General features: G+C 42.4%; 1 protein-coding gene across 3 annotated transcripts in view; it reads left to right on the top strand.

The window, feature by feature from the left end:
* Positions 1 to 19,054, top strand: part of TSPAN2 (tetraspanin 2) — a 60,922-nt gene that overhangs the window by 31,666 nt on the left and 10,202 nt on the right. For all 3 annotated transcript variants that reach the window (XM_059136570.1, XM_059136569.1, XM_059136568.1), the window contains exons 3-6: positions 952 to 1,049; positions 3,570 to 3,644; positions 4,893 to 4,991; positions 6,222 to 6,293. In XM_059136570.1, coding sequence (XP_058992553.1) covers positions 952 to 1,049; positions 3,570 to 3,644; positions 4,893 to 4,991; positions 6,222 to 6,293 — 344 coding nt within the window. The remainder of the gene's footprint in view (positions 1 to 951; positions 1,050 to 3,569; positions 3,645 to 4,892; positions 4,992 to 6,221; positions 6,294 to 19,054) is intronic.

Here is a 19,054-nt window from a genome sequence, read left to right as displayed (position 1 = left end):
CTCTCTCTGTCAAATAAATAAATAAAATCTTTAAAAAAAAAAAAAAAAAAAGAAAGAAAATGGATATAATAATGGTGCTTTGCCTCACGAAGATTAAATTAATAAATCTGTGCCAGTTGCCATGCCCAGAAAAAGTAAGCCCTTCATAAATGAAGCTAATATTGTATTAGTAACAGTATTTGGTGTGTGTTACCTTGTCACCTCCTCTCTCAGCTGTTTTCTTAGAACATAGCAAATACCCGTGTGCCCAGTGTACATGGTGATGCCCTCTAAAGTGTGTGATTCTCACAAAATTTACGGCTTTATTGCTGTGTCCTCCGGCCCCTCTCTGTAATCAAACCCTCCCTCTTCTGCCCCGCTGTGTCCGTGTTCTCCCATCTGGGCAGCCCATCAGCCCTCCCAGACACTTTGTCCTCCTGGCCATCATAGATGGTGACAGCCATGAATTCCTGAGTGCCACGAGAGCCCAAGGGGCTCCTAGGGAGGTGTGGGTTTGTACCCTGCCTCTGGCACTGATCCTGACCGCTGGACCCAACTGCTTCAGTTTCATGCAAATGATAGTAATGACCACTTGACAGGGGTGGTAGAGACCTGAAAGGTAAAGTGCCTGGCATGGTTGGGTGGGTACAGGGAGAGAGCGTGTGGAGGTGGTTAAGAGCATATATGCTTTGGGAATCAGACACACGAGCTTTCCGATCCTTGCCGCTCAAGTGAGGGTGAGGAGATCCCTTCACCTGGATAAGTACCAACTTTCTCTGTTCCCTGGGGGTAACTGAGCCCCTGCCTCTCAGGATCCCTGCGCAGGTTCTGGCAGGTGCTTTCAACAGGTGTCTCTTATCACATTAGCAGCAGCGGAAGACTCGCTGCAGAGCCTGACCGGGAGCTGACCCCTGGAGCGGCTGGGCAGCCAGCGGGCTGAGGGTCAGCTGCTCCTCTGACTCTTCCGTGCAGGGCTGTACGTGCTGGTTGGAGCAGGGGCCCTGATGATGGCCGTGGGCTTCTTCGGGTGCTGCGGAGCCATGCGGGAGTCGCAGTGTGTGCTTGGATCTGTAAGTAGGGCGTGGGGGGAGGGAACTAGTCTGAAGGGGGCCCCCAGGTCTGGCCTCCAGCATCAGCTCCTGGACTTACTGAGATCTTGGCACTCACTCCCTCTTCCCTGAGTCTCCGTTTCTCCATTTCTTCCTCAAAAATAACATTATCTTTGTCCCTGCCTCATATGGAAAGTATGGGGAAAAAAAAAATGAGGTCCATGGCATGAAGATGTTTGGGGAGGAAAAGTGCCTAATAATTGTAAGGGGTAATTATGATTGCTCCTTCAAAATTATTTCACAGTGAGGGAGGCAGCCAAGGTTCCCATAGGTAAGGAAGTGTTGTGAACTATAAGAAAAGAATTGCTATTTGAGATCAGTAACCTCGAACATCCCTCTTGTGGTTTCTTTTAATAAGCAGGCTCTGTCTTAAAAGAGAAAGAAAGAAAAAAGAAAAGAAAAGAATGAATTTCAGTTACTGCTCTACATCCAATGCCAGAGTGACCCTAGAGAAACAAGGAGAAGGAAGAGGGGCCGGAAGAGAGAAAGATTTTGTCTTTCTCCATGAGGGATCAGAAACAGCGATTTTAGGGGCAGTCTCTCCTTCTTGTTGCAATCTTTGATTTTTAACTGTGGCTTCTGCTTCTGAGCTCTTGCAGGGTAAAATCTCTAACTCACCTCCTCCGTCCTCCATTCTTCCTGTCTTTCCCATGTTGCTGAGCTCCCTGTCATTTATCACTGAACACAGAGCAGACCCAAGAGAGCAGAGCAGAGATCTGTCCAGGAGGCTGCCCCTCACCCACACTCCCACTCCCCAGAGAAGCGTTACAGTCCGCGGAGTCTGGACTACACCTTCCCCAAGCCTAGACCCCACCAGTCAATTCTTGTGTCCTGGCCTTGTTTTATATCTTTATGGAATCTCTTTCGTTCATCAAGAATTCATTGACTGCCTAGGTGCCAGGCACTGTTCTAAGTGACAGGAATTCTTTTTCCTTCTTTTTTTAAAATTTAATTATTTTTTATTAACATATATTGTATTATTTGCCCCAGGGGTACAGGTCTGTAACTCCTCAGTCCTACACAATTCACAGCACTCATCATAGCACATACCCTCCCCAATGTCCATCACTCAGCCACCCTCTCCCTCCCTCACACCCACAACAACCCTCAGTTTGTTTCCTGAGACCAAGAGTCTCTTACGGTGTGTCTCCCTCCCCGGTCCCATTTTGTTTCATTTTCCCCTCCCTTCCCCTCACGAACCCCAGCCCTGCCTCTCAAACTCCTCATATCAGAGAGATCATATGATAATTGTCTTTCCTGACCACTTTATTTCTCTTAGCATAATACCCTCTAGTTCAATCCACACCGTAGTAAATGGCAAGATTTCATTTCTTTTGGTGGCTGCATAGTATTCCACTGTGTATATATACCACCTCTTCTTGATCCATTCATCTGTCAAAGGACATCTGGACATTGCTGCTATGAACATTCAGGTGCACGTGCCCCTTCAGATCACTACATTTTTATCTTTAGGGTAAATATCCAGTAGTGCAATTGCTGGGTCGTAGGGTAGCTCTATTTTCAACATTTTGAGGAACCTCCATGCTGTTTTCCAGAGTGGTTGCACCAGCTTGCATTCCCACTAACAGTGTAGGAGGGTTCCCCTTTCTCCGCATCCTCGCCAACATCTTTTGTTTCCTGACTTGTTAATTTTAGCCATTCTGCCTGGCATGAGATGGCATCTCACTGTGGTTTTGATTTGTATTTCCCTGATGTAAGTGGTGGGATTTCTTTATCACTACCTGAAATTATCTAACTCACTTTTTTATTGCCTTACTCATTTATCATACTTCACATTTTCGTTTTTATTGTCATGTTTAGTTAGCCACCATATAGTACATCCTTTAGTTTTTGATGTAGTGGTCCATGATTCATTAGTGGCATGGAACACCCTGTTCTCAGCACCACACGTGCCCTCCTTAATACCCATCACCGTTGCCCCATCTCCCCATCCCCTCAGTTTGGTTCCCAGAGTCCAGAGTCTCTCATGGTTTGTCTCCCTCTCTGATTTCTTCCCATTTGCCCTCCCTTGCCCTGTGGTCCTCCGCTCTATTGCTTATGTTCCACATATGAGTGAAACCATATGGTAATTGTCTTTCTCTGCTTGACTGATTTCACTCAGCATAATCTCCTCCACTTCCGTCCATGTTGATGCAAATGGCGAGTATTCATCCCTTTTTTCTAATAGAAGGTCCATGATAGCAGAGACGTGGGGATTATATCTTATCATCACTGTACACCCAGTGCCAAGGACAGTGCCTGGTGCAGAGTAGATATTTAATGAACAATTGCTGAATGAATTAATGAGCAAATGAATGAATGAAAAAATTTGCCGTAGATGCTTCCTACCAGATCAATTCAAACTAATAATCTCGCCTAATTTTTTTTTTTTTTTTTTTCCAAGTGGAACTAGCATTAAAGAGGCCAAATAAATTGAAAAGGTATTGAGTTAATGAAGTGAGTATTTTCTTTCCTCTACAGTTCTTCACCTGCCTCCTGGTGATATTTGCTGCTGAAGTAACCACTGGAGTATTTGCTTTTATAGGCAAGGGTGTAGTAAGTAGAAATTACAATTTCTTTTTATGATGGTTAAAGTGTTTTTTTATGGCAAAAGCTATGAGAATATTTCACCCACAATGATACTGAAAAACTAAATAATCCCCACAGATATCCTTTACACAGAACTTTTTAACCTACACGTATTGTGCAGACCTGTGCATATTGTATGTATAAGTATGCATACATTTATTTGCACACGTTTTTCTGAGAAGATGATAGTTCATTAGATCTGTAAAAGAGTCTATGATTTCTTTTAAAGGATCTCTAGTTTAAGATGATCCCATTTGTAACGGGGAGGCAGGCAGATTGCACACATGAGAAAAAGGGATGGAGAGGAACGTGTATTTTTACCCCTTGTTAGATTATCATTTGTCCATAGGGCTTGGCCTGAAAAGAGGCCACATCATCCTCAAAGTCTGAAGTCTGACTTGCTGTGTGCTGGGAAAGCCAACTTATTTAAATTGGTGCTCAAACTGTAGGCATCCAAAATATGTTATCAAGAGAGCCCACAGAGGCCAGAGAGGAAGGGACACACTTGGGAAAGAAGGGCCTGAAAAAGAGGAAGAATGGAATCTTAAGTTTACTGTATTTCCCATAAATTCATGTGCTACCAGTATTGTGTGTACAAACTTTGGATTTTTCTAAAAAATGGTAAACATGTAGAATAAGTAAATATCACCTCCTTTAGAATATTTCTAAAATAACCGGTTCTTTCTATAGGTTGGAGGAATTGGATCTTAGGACTTTTTGAGATCACTAGGGACATCAGATCACATGCTGTTATAACCAGAAAAAAACATTCTCTAAGTTTCCTATTTGTATGCTGAACCAGTTTTCCTTGGTCATGAACATTTTTCAAACCATGTCATGGACAGACTTGAGTACTTCTAACAAATAGGGTACCAAGAACACGTAAGTCCCCACTCTGGTTGTACGTCAGAATGTCCTGCGGGGCCCAAGAGCCTGGCGGCTGATGGATGCCAACGTCCATTTATGTTTGAGAACGTCCGCTCTAAGACATTTGCTAGTCTATGAAAGCTGTTCTTGGTTAGTCTACCCTTCCATCTCCGAAAGTGTCTGAGAAACTCCAGAGCCTGTAATTTTCGCATATATGTGGCATTGTCTTTAAATACAGATAAACATAGGGAAAGGCTGTATGTTCCAAGGGTAAGGAATAGGGGGTTTTCCTTAATGAAAGGAGAATGTTTGAAACTTCCCCCACTCGCTGTCCCCTTGGTTTTTCAGGCTATACGACATGTTCAGACCATGTACGAGGAGGCTTACAATGATTACCTGAAAGACAGGGAAAGGGGAAATGGGACTCTCATTACCTTCCACTCAACAGTAAGTAACTTTACTTCTTCCTTGAAATCATCTCTTCTAAAGATCATTCATTAGCCAGGCTCTCTCTCTTCACCTGGATCAGAATAAATGTGGTGAAATGAAGCTGGAGCACTGTATTTCAGCCCTCTCAGGAGACACAGTTGGCATTTTGTGTAGAACCTAGAAGAGAAAGAGGCCTAGCACAGAGGGTTCGCTAGAGGAAGTCAGGAATGTGCCCCAGGGAGACAAAAGAGCACAAATAAGAACACCCAGAAAGCCGCCCAATTAAATACCATGGTCTCTCAAAAGGCGGCTTAGTGGTATAACAAACAGCCATGACCTTCATGTCAGAAAAGCTCATTTCTAACTGCAGGCCCGCCACTTAAGCATGTTCCTTGTCTCCCTAATAATCGCTCAGCTCCCCTTTTGTAAAATGAAAGGGCACAGAGAGAGCCATGCTCCCCTTATCCTGGAACATTCCATGGGACTGTGCTGTCAGTGCAGTGCTGAGGGCTGCACACAGGCAGCCAAGGAGTAGGTACAGAAGAGATGGGCCAGGCCAGAGTCTTAACCTCTCTCTGCAATATGCAGAAGTAGCTATGAACTCCTGGGCCAGGTGCTTTCAGGGAGCCCCATTCTTGTTCGTCACAGGACTGTCCTGGAAGTACCAAACATTTCTCCGGCTCAGCCTCAGCTGCCCCTGAGACATCAAGCCACACACATTCTCCTCTGTCCTTGAAGGACCAGCGGTAAAGCAGGACACCTGTTTGCTGACCAACCTTCAGGCCCGGGCCTTTCAGTCCCGAGGGTTCATCTGCTGTGGTCACTTTTCCTCTCTGTCCCAGACTGTCCCCAGCTAATGAGCCCTTCCTGAAGCTCATAAAACTTTAGCCACTCAGTAGATTAAACTACTCCCAGGCTGAAAAAAAAAAAAGAATCTAAAAACCCAATACCTGTCTAAAAAACAACAATTCACACAGATGCCATCCATTGGCTTCTTGCTTTGTTTGGGTTGCCTTGAGTCACTTCCCAACGTAAAACTCAGAAAACTTGACGGAATTCCTTTCCCTGTTTTGCTAGCATGATTATGTGACTCTTTACCATCTTTCTAGAAATGGTAGCTTGGTTTGCTCTGACTGGGCCCCATAGCTGCTTTGCTGCCTCAGTCCCCTGGTCCTCAGCAGTGATGCCCAGACTTGTAGCTCCCACTTCTCTCTCCGCTGCCCTAAAAACTCTTTTCTGACTCTCTAGTTTCAGTGCTGTGGAAAGGAAAGCTCTGAACCGGTCCAACCCACATGCCCAAAGGAGCTTCTAGGGCCCAAGGTAAGATTCTCTGCCAGGGTTCCTATCCTACTTTCATGTAAGATGGTTCTAGCCGGAGGCGGTGGGGGTGGGGGAGGTTGATGGGTGTGATCTAGGAGGCCCTCTCCCAGTGGCTTCTGTGCCTCAGCTCTCTTCTGCATAGAGTAGGAAGCAACGCTGAGTCCCAGTCTCCTGGTCCCCTGGGAAATGGTGGTATGCTGCCTTGCCCATAATGGTGCAAATGCTATGGCGTTACTTAAACTTGCCAGGTCCAAGGGTGTGTACCCTGAGAATGTCACGCAAGACCTCTCTGTGGCATTACTGATAAATGCTTCATTTATTAAGTGCTATGTGTCAGGCACTGTGCCTGTTTCTGAAAACTCCAAGATGAAGAATGTGGCTCTTGCGTCCATGGCCTCAAAGTCTAGTCAAGGGAGAAAGTTCTGTGCCTGGTCCATACAGAGTACAGTGCAGACAGGGGCATTAGGAAAGCTTCACAGAGACTGGAATCCTCAAGCTGCATTTTGACAAGGGACGGTCATCCCAGGCCGAAAGCAGCAGGAGCAGAGGTGCAGCCGAGTGGAACTCCAGGAAAATAGGGACTCTGGAGGGCATGGTAAGGGACATGCTTGGGGAGGTAGACAGAGGCCTGATTGTACACCTGGAAGTTTGGGAAAGGTGTTGCTTTTAGCAGAGGATTAACATGGTCCGTTTTGAGTTGTAGAAACAGTACTCAGGCTCCAGGTGTGACAGATAGATGGTTGGAGAGTGATGGAGGGAGGCCACTTCAGTGGCACTTGTGCATACCCTGGGAGGAAAGGATGAGGAGCTGATGCAAGTGTCGGGCAGTGGGAAGGGAGAGGAAGCAGCACATTCCAGGATGTTCAGGGGTGGAGTCCACAGACCTCTTGCATGTGAGGGGGAGTTGAGGGGAGGAAATTAAGACTTCAGACTTCTGTTTGGGCCGAATGGGTGGGTGGAGGCTCTGCTCTCCACAAGAGGTGAATACAGGGAGAGGAGCAGATCCTGGGGCAGTTTGGGTCAAGTTTGCTCTTTAGATGACTGTGGGAATTACACATAATCCGAGCTCAGGATGGGTGTAGGGATCCCAGCATGGCGGTGGTAGCTGAAGCCATAGCAGTGGAAAGGAACGCCCAGGGGGACTGTGTGGAATAAGATAGAGGTGGGCTGACAACCCTGCCATTTACGGGGTAAGCAGGAGACTAGAAGCCAGAAGACTGTGGCGGGAGCAGTGAAGGCGGAGATGGTTTGCCCGTAGAGTCCAGTGCTGGGATGAAGACAAAGAAATGAAGGCCGGAGATAACCTGTTGGATTTGGTCTTAGGAAATCATTAAAGTTGTTTGCTCTGCAGTTTCAGGGAAAGAACAGACATAATGTGGGAGGTAATGGGGGGGTATGAGAATATGGGGACAATGACATGGATGCTCTGGGCATGCAGCTCTGAACGCACCGAGCTTGTGTCGTGAGTCAGGCATTGGACACTTACTGACTCCCCATGAGTAGGATGGTGTGAATAAGGTAGAGCCACTGCCATCACAGCTCTCCCCATCTGCTGGACAGGCCCGCAAGGGAGCCAGCTCCACCACCCAGCAGTGCATGAGTAAGGCTACATGAGGAGCACCACAGACTCAACAGGGGGCACGTGATCTGAAGGGTTGAGGGAGGCCCTCCCAATGTGATTCGTTTTTGTTGTCGTTCAAATGTCATTGACATACGGTGTTAAATTTGTTTCAATACTTTTTTTATTTTTTAATATATTGCTTTATTATTTTTTTACATGTGGTAAAATACATTTAATAAAGTTTGCCACTTTATTTTTTTATTGTGCTATGTTAGTGACCATGAAATATATGATTAGTTTTTGATGCAGTGTTCCAAGATTCATTGTTTGTGCACCACACCCAGAGATCCATTGCAATACGTGTCCTCCTCAGTACCCACCACCAGCCTCATTATCCCCCCACCCCTCTCCCCTCTAAAACCCTCAGTTTGTTTCTGAGTCCACAGTCTTTCATGGTTCATCTTCCCCTCTGATTTCCCCCAACTCACTTCTCTCCTTCTCCTAATGTCCTCCGTGTTATTCCTTAGGCTCCACAAATAAGTGAAACCATATGATAATTGACTCTCTCTGCTTGACTTATTTCACTCAGCATCATCTCCTCCAGTCCTGTCCATGTTGATACAAAAGTTGGGTATTCATCCTTTCTGATGGCTGAGTAGTATTCCATTTTTTATATATATGGATCACATCTTCTTTATCCATTCGTCTATTGAAGGGCATCGCTGCTCTTTCCACAGTTTGCCTATTGTAGACATTGCTGCTATGAACATTGGTGGCAATGCAAATTGGTACAGCCATTTTGGAAAAAAGTGTGGAATTCCTCAAAAAATTAAAAATAGAGCTACCCTGTGACCCTGCAATTGCACTACTGGGTATTTACCCCAAAGATACAGATGTAGTAAAAGAAGGAACATCTGTACCCCAATGTTCAATACGTCTGTACTTTACTCAGTGCCCATCACAAACAACTCCTTAATCCTCTTCATCTATTTCATCCAATTCCCCACCCACCTCCCCTCTGGCAACCACCAGTTTGTTCTCTATATCTAGGAGTCTGTTTTTTGTCTTTTTTCCCCTCTGTTTGCTCATCTCTTTTATTTCTTAATTTGCACATATGAGTGAAAATATATGGCATTAGTCTTTCTCTGTGTTTCTCTGCTTCACTCAACATTACACCCTAGGCTAATCCATGTTGTTGCAAATGGCAAAATTGCATTCTTTTTTAAGGCTGAGTAATATTCCATTGTGTATATATACTACTTGTTTATCCATTTGTCTATTGATAGACATTTGGGTTGCTTCCATATCTTCACTTTTATAAATAATGCTGCAGTGAACATAGGGGTGCCATATATCTTTTCAAATTAAAGTGTTTTTCATTGGGTAAATACCAACAGTGGAGTTGTTGGATCATATGGTATTTTGATTTTGAATATTTTGAAGAACCTCCATTCTGTTCTCCATCGTGGCTTCACCAGCTTGCATTTCCATCAGCAGTGCATAAGTGTTCTTTTTCTCTACATCCTCATCAGCACTTATTTCTTGTGTTTTTTATTTTAACCATTCTCAGAGGTGTGAGGTGGTATTTCATTGTGGTTTTCAATTGCATTTCCCTGATGCTGAGCGATGCTAAGCATCTTTCTCTGTGTCTGTTGGTCATCCCAATGTCTTCTTTGGAGAAATGTCTATTCAAGTCCTCTGCCCATTATCTAAATGGATTATTTGGATTTTGGTGTGGAGTTCTACCAGTTCTTTAGATATTTTTGGATATTAACTCCTCATCACATATACCATTTGTAATTGTGTTCTCCCATTCATAGGTTGTCTTTTCATTTTATTAATTGTTTCGTTTGCTGTGCAGAAGGTTTTTATTTTGATGTAGTCCCAATAGTTTATTTCTGCTTTTGTTTCCCATGCCTCAAGAGACTTATCTAGAAAAATGTTTCTCCAGCCAGTGTCAAAGGGATTACTGCTCATGTTTTCTTCTAGGAATTTATTTTTTCAGGTCTCACATTTTGGTCTTTAATCCATTTTGAGTTTATTTTTGTATATAGAATTGTTTTCTTAATTTCTCATTCTGCTACTTCAGTATTAGTGAAGTAGCGTAGTAGTGGTGAATTAGAAATGAAACAGATTTCTATGTACAGATTTTTGTATCCTGTGACCTTACTGAACTTATTTATCTATTCTAGTACTTTTCTGGTGGAGTTTTGAGGGTATTGCATGGATAGTATCATGTCATCTGCAAAGAGTGAAAGTTTTATTTCTCCCCTACCTGTTTGGATGCTTTTTATTTCTTTTTGTTGCCTGATTGCTATGGCTAGACTTCCAGTGCTATGTTGAATAAAAGTGGTAAGAGTAAGGAAAAAGAAAAAAGAAAAAAGTTGTTAAGAGTGGATATCCCTATCTTGTTCCTGATCTTAGAGGAAAAGCTCTCAGTTTTTCACCCTTAAGTATAATTTCAGCTGTGGACATGTCATATGTGGCATTTATAAGGTTGATGTATGTTCCCTCTACACCTACTTTGCTGAGGGTTTTTATTGTGAATGGATGTTGTACCTCGTTAAATGCTTTTTCTACATCTATTGAGGTGATCATATGGTAAAACCTTTCTCGTATTGATGTGATATATTAAGTTGATTGAGTTATGAATATTGAACCAGCCTTGCATACCAAGAATAAATCCCACTTGATCATGGTGAATGATTTTTTTAATGTATTGTTGGATTTGGTTTGCTGGTATTTTGAGAATTTTTGCATCTTTGTTCAACAGAGACATTGGCCTGTAGTTCTCTTATTTTGTAATGTCTCTGTCTGGTTTTGGTATCAATTTGGTATCAGGGTAATGCTGACCTCATAGAATGAATTTGGAAGCTTTCTTTCCTCTTCTACTTTTTTGGAATAATTTGAGAATAGGTGTTAACTCAGGGAACCTGGGTAGCTCAGTCAGTTAAGGATCCGACTCTTGATTTTGGCTCAGATCATGATCTCAGGGTCCTGTGATCAAGCCCTGCATCAGGCTCTGTGCTGAGCATGGAGTCTACTTAAGATTCTCTCTTTCTTCCTCTGCCTGTCCCCCAACTCATGCAGGCTCTCTTTCTCTCTAAAAAAAGAGGGGGAATACAAAAAAAATAAAATAAGAATAAGTATTAACTCTTCTTTAAATAAGTGGTAGAATTCACTTGAGAAGCCATCTGGTACTGTACTTTTGTTCATTGGGATTTTTAAATTACTGATTCAATTTTTTTGCTAGTATTCAATCCATTTAAAATTTTCATTTCTTCCTGATTCAGTTGTGGGAGGTTATATGTTTCTAGGAATTTGTCCATTTCTTCTAGGTTGTCTAATTTGTTCACATAAAATTTTTCTTATTCTTTTATAATCCTTCATATTTCTGTGATAATTGTTTTTTCTTCCCTTTGTTACTGATTTTATTTATTTGAGTTCTTGCTCTTCCTTTTTTGATGAGTCTGGCTAAAAATTTATCAATTTTATTGATTTTTATCAAGAACCAGCTCCTGTTTTCATCAATCTGTTCTACTGCTTTTTTAGACTCTATTTCATTTATTTCTGTTCTAATGTTCATTATTTCCTTCTTTCCACTGGCTTTGGGCTTGGTTTGTTTTCTTTTTTCTAGCTCCTTTTGTGTAAGTTTAGGTTGTTTGAGATTTTTCTTACTTCTTGAGGTAGGCATGTATTGTTATATTCTTTGCCCTTAGAAAAGCTTTTGCTGCATCCGAAAGATTTTTAGAATGTTGCATAATCATTTTCATTTGTCTCCATGTATTTAGTTTTCTGATTTCTTGGTTGACTCATTCCTTGTTTACTAGCATGTTATTTGGCCTCCATGTATTTGTGTTCTTTCCAGATTTTTCCTTGTGATTGTTTTCTGGTTTCATACCATTGTAGTCAGAAAATATGTATGATTTCAATCTTTTTTAATTTATTGAGATGTGTCTTGTGGCCTAACATATGACCTGTTATGGAGAATGTTCCGTGTGCACTTGAAAAGAATGCATATTCCATTCTTATTGGATGGAATGTTCTGAATATCTCCGTTAGGCCCATCTGGTCCAATGTATCATTCAAAGCCACTGTTTCCTTGTTGATTTTCAGCCTGGATGATCTATCCATTGATGTAAGTATGGTGTTAAAGTCCCTTACTATTACTGTAGATCAATTTCTTCCTTTATGTGTGTGAATGGTTGCTTTATGTATTTGGGTGTTCCCTTGTTGAATGCATAAATGTTTACAATTGTTGTATCCTCTTGTTGGATTGTTCCCTTTATCATTATGTAGTGACTTTCTTTTGTCTCATATTATAGTCTTTGTTTTCAAGTCAATTTTGTCTAAGTATTGCTATCCCAGCTTTTTTTGCTTCCATTTGCATGGTAAAGTTTTTTCTACCCCTTTATTTTCAATCTGCATGTGTTTTTAAGCCTGAAATGGGTCTATTTTAGACAGAATGTAGATCGGTCTTGTTTTTATATCCATTTGGTCACCCTGTGTCTTTTGATTGGAGCATTTAGTTCCTTTACATTCAAAGTCATTATTGATAGGCATGAACTAACTGCAATTTTGTTACTTGTTTTATGGTTATTCTCTAGCTCATCTCTGTTCTTTTTTCCTTTTTGTTCTCTTCCTTTGTGATTTGATTATTTTCTTTCATAATTTACTTTAATTCCTTTCTCTTTATTTTCTGCATATTATTACAGGTTTTTTAAAATTTTATTTATTTATTTTCAGCATAACAGTATTCATTATTTTTGCACCACACCCAGTGCCACATGCAATCCGTGCCCTCTATAATACCCACCACCTGGTACCCCAACCTCCCACCCCCCCGCCACTTCAAACTATTACAGGTTTTTGATTTATGGTTACCATTAAGCTCATATAACATCTTGTGCATATAGCAGTCTATATTAAGCTGGTGGTCACTTAAGTTTGAACCCATTCTAAAAGCACTAAATTTTTACTTTCCCTTCTCCACATTTATATGATGTCACACTTTACATTCTTTTATTTTGTGAATTCTTTGATTTTTATAGATAAAATTGACTTTTCTGCTTTTGTGCTTTATTCTTTGTTCTGCTTTTATAAGTGATTAATCTACTGCTTTTTAAAAAACTTTATTTATTTATTTGACAGAGATCACAAGTAGGCAGAGAGGCAGAAAGATGGGGAAGCAGGCTCCCCACCAAGCAAAGAGGACAATGCAGGACTTGATTCCAGGACCCTGGGATCAAGTCCTGCATTGATCCCAGGACTTGCAGACCCAGGACCCAGGGACGTGAGCTGAAGGCAGAGGCTTAACCCACTGAGTCACCAAGGCGCCCCTAATCTACTACTTTTATTATGTTGGTATTTACATGTTAAGTTTTTTGCCTTTCGTAATTTTCTTACTCCTGTTTATGGCCTTTTCATACTACTTACAGAACTCCTTTTAATGTTCTTTGTAAGTCCAGTTTAGTGGTGATGAACTCCTTTAACTTTTATTTATCTGGGAAACTCTTTTTCTCTCCTTCTGAATGGTAGCCTTGGTTGATAGCTGATAGCCTTGGTTGCAAGCTTTTTCCTTTCATCACTTTGAAATGTTCATGCCTCTCCCTTCTGGCCTGCAGTGTCTCTGCTGAAAAATCAGCTAGTAATCTTATGGGGTTTCCTTTCTATGTAACTGTTTACTTTTCTCATGCTGCTTTTAAAATTCTTTTTTTATTATTATTAACTTATAATGTATTGGGGCACCTGGGTGTCTCAGTGGGTTAAAACCCCAGTCTCATAACATATAATGTTTTATTTGCCCCAGGGGTACAGGTCTGTGAATCAGCAGTCTTACACCTTTCATAGCACTCACCATAGCACATACTCTCCCCCAATGTCCATCACCCAGCCACCCTAACCCTCCCACCCCACCCCCCAGAAACCCTCAGTTTGTTTCCTGAGATTAAGAGTCTCTTATGGTTTGTCTCCCTCCTTGGTCCCATCTTGTTTCATTTTTTCCCTCCTTACTCCCCACAACCCCCCGCCCTGCCTCTCAAATTCTCCATGTCAGAGAGATCATATGATAATTGTCTTTCTCTGATTGACTTATTTCGCTTAGCATAATACCCTCTAGTTCCGTCCACATCATTGCAAATGGCAAGATTTGGGGGGTTTTGATGGCTGCATTGTATTCCATTGTGTATATATACCACATCTTTTTTATCCATTCATCTGTTGATGGACATCCAGGCTCTTTCCATCATTTGGCTATTGTGGACATTGCTGCTATAAACATTTGGGTGCAGGTGTCCCTTTAGATCACTACATTTATATCTTTAGGGTGAATACCCAGTAGTGCAATTAAAATTCTCTATCACTTTTTTTTTTTTGCCATTTTAATTATTATGCATTTTGGTGTATATCTCCATGGGTTCACCTTGTCAGGTGCTCTTGGTGCTGCCTGGACCTGTTTCCCCAGACTAGGGAAGTTTTCAGCTATTATTTCTTCAAATAAATGTTCTTCCCCCTTTTCTCTCTTCTTCTCTGGTATTCTCATAATGTGAATTTTATTATGCTTGATGATGTCATTGAATTCCCTTAACCTATTCTCATTTTTTTATTGTTCTTTTTTCCTTTTTGCTATTCAGCATGGTTGCATTACATTACCCTGTTTCAGCTCCCTGATCCATTTTTCTGTTTCTTCTAATCTACTATGGATTCCTTCTAGTATATTTTTAATTTTGGTTACTGAGTTTTTCATCTTTGATTAGTCTATTTTTTATTTTTCTCTTTGTTGAAGATTTCGGTGAGATTCTCACTCTTTTCTCCAGTCCAGTGAATATAGCCATTGCTTTGAATTCTTTATCAGGAATATTGCTTATCTACATTTCAGTTCATTCTTTTGCTGCGTTTTTGTCCTGTTCTTTTATTTAGGACATCTTCTCCTAATGGTGTCTAAATATTTGTGTTTGTATCTATGTATCAGGAAAGTCAGTTATATCTCCTGACTTTGAAAGTAGTGGCCTTATGAGGAAGAGGTCCTGTGGTACCCCACAGTGCAATGTCCCCTGTTCACCAGGACAAGGAGCTTAAGGGGTGTCTTCCATGTGGGGTACATAGGCCCTACTATTCTGGCTGAGCCTTGTTTATCTTCAGTCCAGATGACTACAGTGGCCCACTTTGCCTATGGTGGGCAGGATTTGCTCCCTGTGTTGTTACAGGACCAGTCTGGAACCACAGTGGGCTTATTGTTGGGCAGTGTCAGCAGTCAAACCAGATGTCTGCCCTCATCTCATCTACTGCAGCTGTGGTCATACCAAACTGCAGAGCACTATGTCTGCCTTATCCCCTAAAAGGCTTTCATTTGTGGGTGAGAACTCTAGTCAGACCAGATGTCTGTTCCCAATCCATCTGCTGATGCTGCAGGGACCATGAACTACAGGGCTCTCTTCCTGTGAGGTCCTCAGGTCGTTTTTGTTGGTGGGCAGGGCCAGTAATGAAATCAGGTGTCTGCCCCCAGTCTGTCTAGTGGAGCTACATATGCACTGATTGGCAGAGCTCTCTCTCTCTATCTAAACTGCCAGTTATAAAGGTTTGGCTACTGGGACTACAGTTGAAATGGTGTGTATGGTTATCTTCCCCCTTCCCATGGCAGGAGTCACTTTGGAGCGGTGGCATCCCTGCCTGGGCTGATTGCAGGTTGAGATATGACAGGAGCCACTCTGGAGGGACTCCTGCCAAGTGGAGCTAATTGGATGGGGTGGACCCAGATCCACAGGAGAACACGGAGGCAGGCAATGTGCTGTTAGCAAACTGGATGGCAAGTGTTCTCACTGGTTCTTGCAGGTACCTAGGTATCTAGGTATTTAGGCTGGGGAGCAGAGGGGAGAGAAATGGTGCCCACCAGGAATTTGTTCTTGGAAAAGTCTCCTGAAGATCTCTGCCCCTCCAGCTCATGTTCTGAGATGTAAATAAATCTCCTTCCCATATACCCAGGTACTTTTCAAACTGCTGCTTCTATGCTGGATCTCAGTAGGCCTGTTTGCTATGCGGGCTCTTTAAGAATAGTGACTCACTTCCCTAGCACCCTCTGGCTCTCCTAGAGTAGAGCGTGCTGCTTTTTAAAGTTCCTGGTGTTAAACCCCACTGATTATTAAAAAAAAAACTCTCAAAGTTAAACCCTTCTGGTTTTCAAAGCCAAATGTTATGGGGACTTATCTTCCCAGTGCCAGTCCCCTGTGCCTGGGATGTATGTTATGGGGTCTGTCTCTCTCCATTCTCTGTGCTTGCAGTACCCCTCCTGCTTGTGGTTAAGACTAACCATCCCAACTGCATCTCTGCCCTCCCTACTTTTTTCAAGGTAGCCTTCTCTCTATGATTAACTGTGGAAAGTCTCTTCTTCTAGTCTTCGGGTTTTCTGGGTTGGTTGCCCTGATGTAACTGTTATCTAGGTGTGTCCGTGGGAGGAGGTGAGCTTAGGAACATTGTACTCTGCCATCTCTCCAGAAATCCTTTCCCCTGATGTTATTCTTAGGATGAGTTTTAAAGGATGAATTGGAGTTTAGCAAACAAAAGAGAAGGGTATTCCAGGTAGAATGGGTGGGGTAAAGCATGGAGGCAAGAGAAGGTAGTTGTATCCAGAAAAGTGCCAGCGGTGGGGAGTGACTAAAAGCTCAGATGCCTGTGGATATGAGTCCTTCAAGGAGGAGATGCATGTCCTTGAAGGGCCTTAAATACTCCTATGAAGCTAAAAGTCTAGATTATATGCTGAATGCTTAGGAAAGCACCACAGGTAGAATCTGGGGTGGGATTTGCATTTTCCTGAGTTTGCTGTGGCAGCAGTTTGGGGAATAGATGGAAAATGAATAATCTGGAACCAAGGAGACCAGTTGAGAAGGCTGCTATCTCACGGTCAGCCAAGAGATGTTAACTGTTAACAAGCTGGACTGAGCACCAGGAGTGGAGAGAAGGGCATTTAGGAAGTAAAATCTGCAGGTCCTGGTGACTAGACCAGTTAGATATGAAAGAAGAGGGGTCGATACCAGCTGAATAGATGCTATCCTTTATTGAACTGAGGAATAGAAAGAAGGAAAAATTTTGGAGAAAAGAAAGTGAGTTCAGTTCTTAACATGGTAATTTTGAGGAGCCAGTGGAACTTCCAACTGGAAATGTCCAATAAATAGTCAGAAAATGTAGTTTGCAGCACAGGAGAAAGGTCTGACTGGCAGTATTTTATGGGAATCTTAAAGCTGTAGGTAAGAAATTGATCCATTAGGTTTGGAATAAAGGACAAGAAGAGAACTCCAGGGAACAAGAGCATTTAAGAATAGGAAGAGAGAGAGCTGTCAAATAAAGAACGTATTAAAAATAAACACACATGTGACAAGACATATGCTGTGGGGAGGGAATGGTCACCAGAGTCAGGTGGTCAGGTGCTGCCACTGAGGTCAGCTCAACATTTGTCAATAACTACCTTATGCCTGGCACTGCAAATACAAAGAAGAATGATACAAAGTCCCTACTGTCAAGGAATTTGCAGTTTAACAGGAAAGATATGCACAGAAATGAATAAAGTGCAGGAACAGAAGTATGCACAGAGTGTATGAGTGCTATGAAAACCCAGTGAGTTACTTAGGCCAGAGGCTAGATGAATCAGGGGAAAGCTGATTGGAGCAATGATGTCTCAGTTAACTCTTCAGGTGTGAGAAGTAACTATGGAAGCATTAGACAGCAAAGGGTAGGGGGACATCTCTCTGCAGAGGAACTAGCATAAGCCATGGGACAGAAGCAGAAAATATGATGGTTTGTGTAGGGAACTAAATGTCCAAGGAGGTCCAGTAAGATAACTACCAAAATATTGATAGGATTGAGCATTTAAAAAGGTGTCTTCATGTCAGGGACAGAGTGAGGACAGAACCCATGCTGACTGAAATGAGATGTAAGGAATAAGGGTGCTCTTTCAAGTAGTCTTGGGGCAAAGGACAGGAAAAGAGAGTTCAGAAAAGATGAAATCCAAATTACCATTAAACATATAAAAATGCAGGCAATTAATAGCAATGTTTTTTTAAAAAATACCAATTAAAGACCTGTCATTGTTTAACCTATGAAATTGGCTAAGTTCTTTTTTCTTATTAATTATATATGATATTGGCAAAAATGATCTAAAATGAATATTTTTAGAGATATTGGTATAAAATTTTTAGAGGTCATTATGATTGCAAAATTTGTGAGTTAAGAGAGTTTCTTAGGGGGCAGAGTAGGAAGACTCTGGCCTGACGTTGTTTACTGTTAGCTATCACCCACATCCAAGTCAGTAAACTGGAAAGCAGTCCAAAAACTGAAAAAACGAACTTCACAACAAATATAGAAAGGCTGCATCTGAAGGGTTAGGAAGGTCAGAAAGGCAGAGGGAGGCTGCCAGCAGCAGGGAGGGAGCTCCACGTACAGAAAGGACAGAGAAATGAACTCTTGCACCAGGGAAGACTAATCCCCATAATGTTTGGTTTAAAAACCAGAGAGGCTGACTTCCTGTGAGTTTGTAAAACCTGTGGAAACTTGGAGCCTGGAGCTTTAGAAGTCAGCTGACTCAGCACTGGGCAAGATGGGAGAGTTAGAGATAGCTGGGTCACCACCCTTAAAGAGCAGCCTATATGGAGAAGCAACAAGAAAATAGCAGTTTACACAGTTCCAGAGGCAAACAGGAGACAGATCTGTTCATACTGATTTCAGAGCATGTTGGGTGACTTTGAAAATAAAGGACCTGGCAGGTGCCATTTTCCTCTGTCACCCTCCAGCATAAACCCAGTGTCCCCTGCATGAAGCAGGACAGCACAGATACTTGCTACCTCACCTTCTAGCAGTGCACCACGACCATAAGATCTCTTGAGGACTCACCCACTTCAAGCCTGCTAACCTTGGCTCTGGACAAATTTTGTTAAAGCTGCCCACACTACTACCCAGCCTTCGAGTGCCCAACTGCTGCACCATATCCAGCTGAGTGTCCCTAGCCACTGTCATGTGACAAGTCACAACTGCATACTAAGCCCAGCCTCATACTCCTGACTGCCCTGGCACATAGCCCCCAACTCCCACAATGCTTCAGGGGTCTAGCATAGGTCTAGTGGCCTGATGCACATTTTGCTGTTAACCCTGCTCCAAATTTCCCTGGTGGGCATGCATACTCAGAGCTGGCTTCCCTGGGTCCCAAACACCACAG

The sequence above is a fragment of the Mustela lutreola genome, chromosome 10 (assembly GCF_030435805.1).
Source record: "Mustela lutreola isolate mMusLut2 chromosome 10, mMusLut2.pri, whole genome shotgun sequence".
NCBI lineage: Eukaryota > Metazoa > Chordata > Mammalia > Carnivora > Mustelidae > Mustela > Mustela lutreola.
This window is presented reverse-complemented; position numbering and strand designations above follow the sequence as displayed.